The following is a 2,815-nucleotide window of genomic DNA, read 5'->3' on the forward strand; positions in this document are numbered from 1 at the left end:
CCCAATCCAATGAGCAACGACGACCCCTTGTGCTCGTATCTCTACTGGTTTTCACTCATCTCGAATACCTGTTGTAACTGCTAGGCCCGCGTCTATGTGCAACGTTGATAATGGGACTGCACCTATGCACAGTAACATAATCCGATGGTCAATGACGGTCTTTTATACCCTTAACTATACGCGATGCCGCTTGTCTTCGCTAGCCACAGTAAGCTTCAGTGCAATATATATGCCGACCGGTAAAAATAAGGCCTCAGCTATGCGTGATAGCCACATCTGACAGCCTGTTATACGCACAACTGTACTCGAAGTCACGTGGCTTGGCTGCTGATCGTACATGTTGAGTCAGTGTCCTTGTGCATACATACCTAATCTAATGGCGAACGATGGACCTAATACTCTGTACACGATTACGCACAACTGTACTCGAAGTCATCTAACGTGGCTGCTGATCGTACATGTTGAGTCAGTGTCCTTGTGCATACATACCTAATCTAATGGCGAACGATGGACCTAATACTCAAAACTGTACACGATATCGCCTACCTTGACTACTTATTGAAACTGCTAGGCCAGTGCCTATATGCGACGCTGTATAGTAGGCCTCAGCTATGCGAAGTGTCCTGATTTAACTGCCAACGATGGCCCGTCATACCCATAAATGTGCGCGCTCTCGCTTACGTCTGCTACTTATATCATCATGGAGAGCATGAAATCAGTGGTAAACACCGATCTTCACTGCCGTACCCGCCCTCTACCTACAGTAAACCTCAAGCCAGTATCTATGCGGGCCGATAGAAACCAGGTTCCAACTATGCGTGACATCTTAACAACCAACGGCTGCCGGTCATGCTCGTAACTGAAGTTGATATCGCCTACCTTGGCTGCTTATCGTAATTGCAAGACCTGTGTCTATGTGCAACGTTGAATATAAAGCTGACGGTCTTTCATACTATACGCGATGTTGCTTATTTCCGCTACCTACAGTAAACATCAATCCAATACATATGCCGACCGGTAAAAACAAGGACTCAACTATGGGTGATAGCAAAATCTGACAGCCTGTTATACTCACAGCTCGAAGTCACCTAACTTGGCTATTTATCGTTATACTCATACTTACTCGATGCCTTTTATGTTAGCTACCTTCAGTAAACATCACAATTGTAGTCGATGTAACCTACGGTGGCTATCTATAGTAACTGCCAGGCCCGTACACATGCTCGTTGTTAACCACAACGTCCCGGCAACACATAAGAGACTAACCCAAAGATCAACGGTGGTCATCACCTGTCAAACTGCAATCACCACCCAATTTGATAACACGCTCCCAACTCCTACTCTTGATTGTACCCCCTCGACCACTCCCTCCATTACCCGAAACAATGAGCTGTCGCTCACCTCGACTACTCAGCGTAGCTGCTATTCGCGACGCAGATTATGAGGCCTCAACTATGCACGGTAACGTGATACAAGGGACAACGACGGGCGCTCCATACTCATAACTCCACGCGTTGATAATGCGCCCGCCAGGAATCTACGAAAACCCCAGTGGCGAATTGCATTTTATTCATTAACATCACTGATACAAGCCTAATTGGTAGTCACTCAATTTTTCATTTTCTTAAGTTCCAATTCACGACAAGGATTCTGAAACGGGAAATGGGCAAGCAATTAATCTTCGGGAACGGCATTTAAGCATCTGGATGCAATGAAATTTTAGTTGTTTGCTTACCTAGTGGTTCATAATTCCCATTCCCGGGATGAGGGATAAATATACAGTCGTTGCGGACCGCCACGGATTCATTGATTCGGCATTTAAGTTATAATCACACGAATTCCTCGTCATCAAGGGATTCGAAAGCAAGGTCCACAAGCCGTATGCTAAGAAATTGGGCCTCAAATTACGGTCCCCATCAACTCCGAAATTGGACAAAACAGTTTGATTGCGACTGTCTTACGGGGCAGACTCGGCTTGTCCTCCACGGACTGATCAAGATCGACATCAAAGCATGCTCTTTTATCTGGCCGGTCAGTAGACTGACCGGAAACTAATATACATTATTATTATTATTACTCACCTGGTTAACGCGCCTGAAGATTTTCTCCACACAGCGGGCATGGCTCATTGCCGCAGCAATAACGGTGGTATGGGAGTCGATCACGTTGACACCATCAATCAGCAGGGTCAGTTGGCCGACCACAGAGACCACAGGGAACACCGTCGTCCGAATCCACCAGCAGCACCCGACCGCACTGTCGAAACTTGGCTGTGACGGATGGCATGTCATCTAAGGAACCGACTAAAAGGTAACCAACGACTCTTAACAATGGAGGTCGACTTTTCACGCGATAGTTACGCACATCCTCGATAGTGAGTACCCTTCCAAAGCGGTCGGCGACGTACTGCCGAATCTCAGGTGAACTCTTTCAATTCATCATTTGTCAGTCGCCGGTTGATGGGGAGTCTGTCAAAAATAAACTTACTGCATGGATGGCTGTGCTCCAGGTAGTAGGAAGTAACCCTCAAGCAGTCATGGTACCGGCGAACGTGGAGCCTTGTCGGACAATCAGTACGACGTGTGCTACCGCGTACACACAATCAACCATGAACTTACTAGGGGCGACAAATTTCACGGCTTCGGCTTCGTCTGCAGGGATGTCTGCTGCAACGGTAGAAAGCTTTTTCCTGCTCTTTTGGAGTTTATGCGGACTGTTTTTGCATTGAATGAGAGAAAACTTTGACGAGCTAAATTCTCCACAAAACCATTCTCCGCATTCACGTGCTCAGCAGCCGCTGGCTATTCGCACAATG

The 2,815-nt window shown here is 46.9% G+C and overlaps 1 protein-coding gene across 1 annotated transcript in view; it reads right to left on the reverse strand.

The window, feature by feature from the left end:
• Positions 1–2,526: 2,526 nt before the first annotated feature.
• Positions 2,527–2,815, reverse strand: part of T265_01455 (hypothetical protein) — a gene marked incomplete at both ends in the record, with an annotated part of 2,900 nt that continues 2,611 nt past the window's right edge. Inside the window, one exon of the mRNA XM_009165481.1 lies at positions 2,527–2,689. Within this exon, the coding sequence (XP_009163745.1) occupies positions 2,527–2,689 (163 nt within the window). The remainder of the gene's footprint in view (positions 2,690–2,815) is intronic.

Source organism: Opisthorchis viverrini, assembly GCF_000715545.1.
Source record: "Opisthorchis viverrini unplaced genomic scaffold opera_v5_15, whole genome shotgun sequence".
NCBI classification, from domain to species: domain Eukaryota; kingdom Metazoa; phylum Platyhelminthes; class Trematoda; order Opisthorchiida; family Opisthorchiidae; genus Opisthorchis; species Opisthorchis viverrini.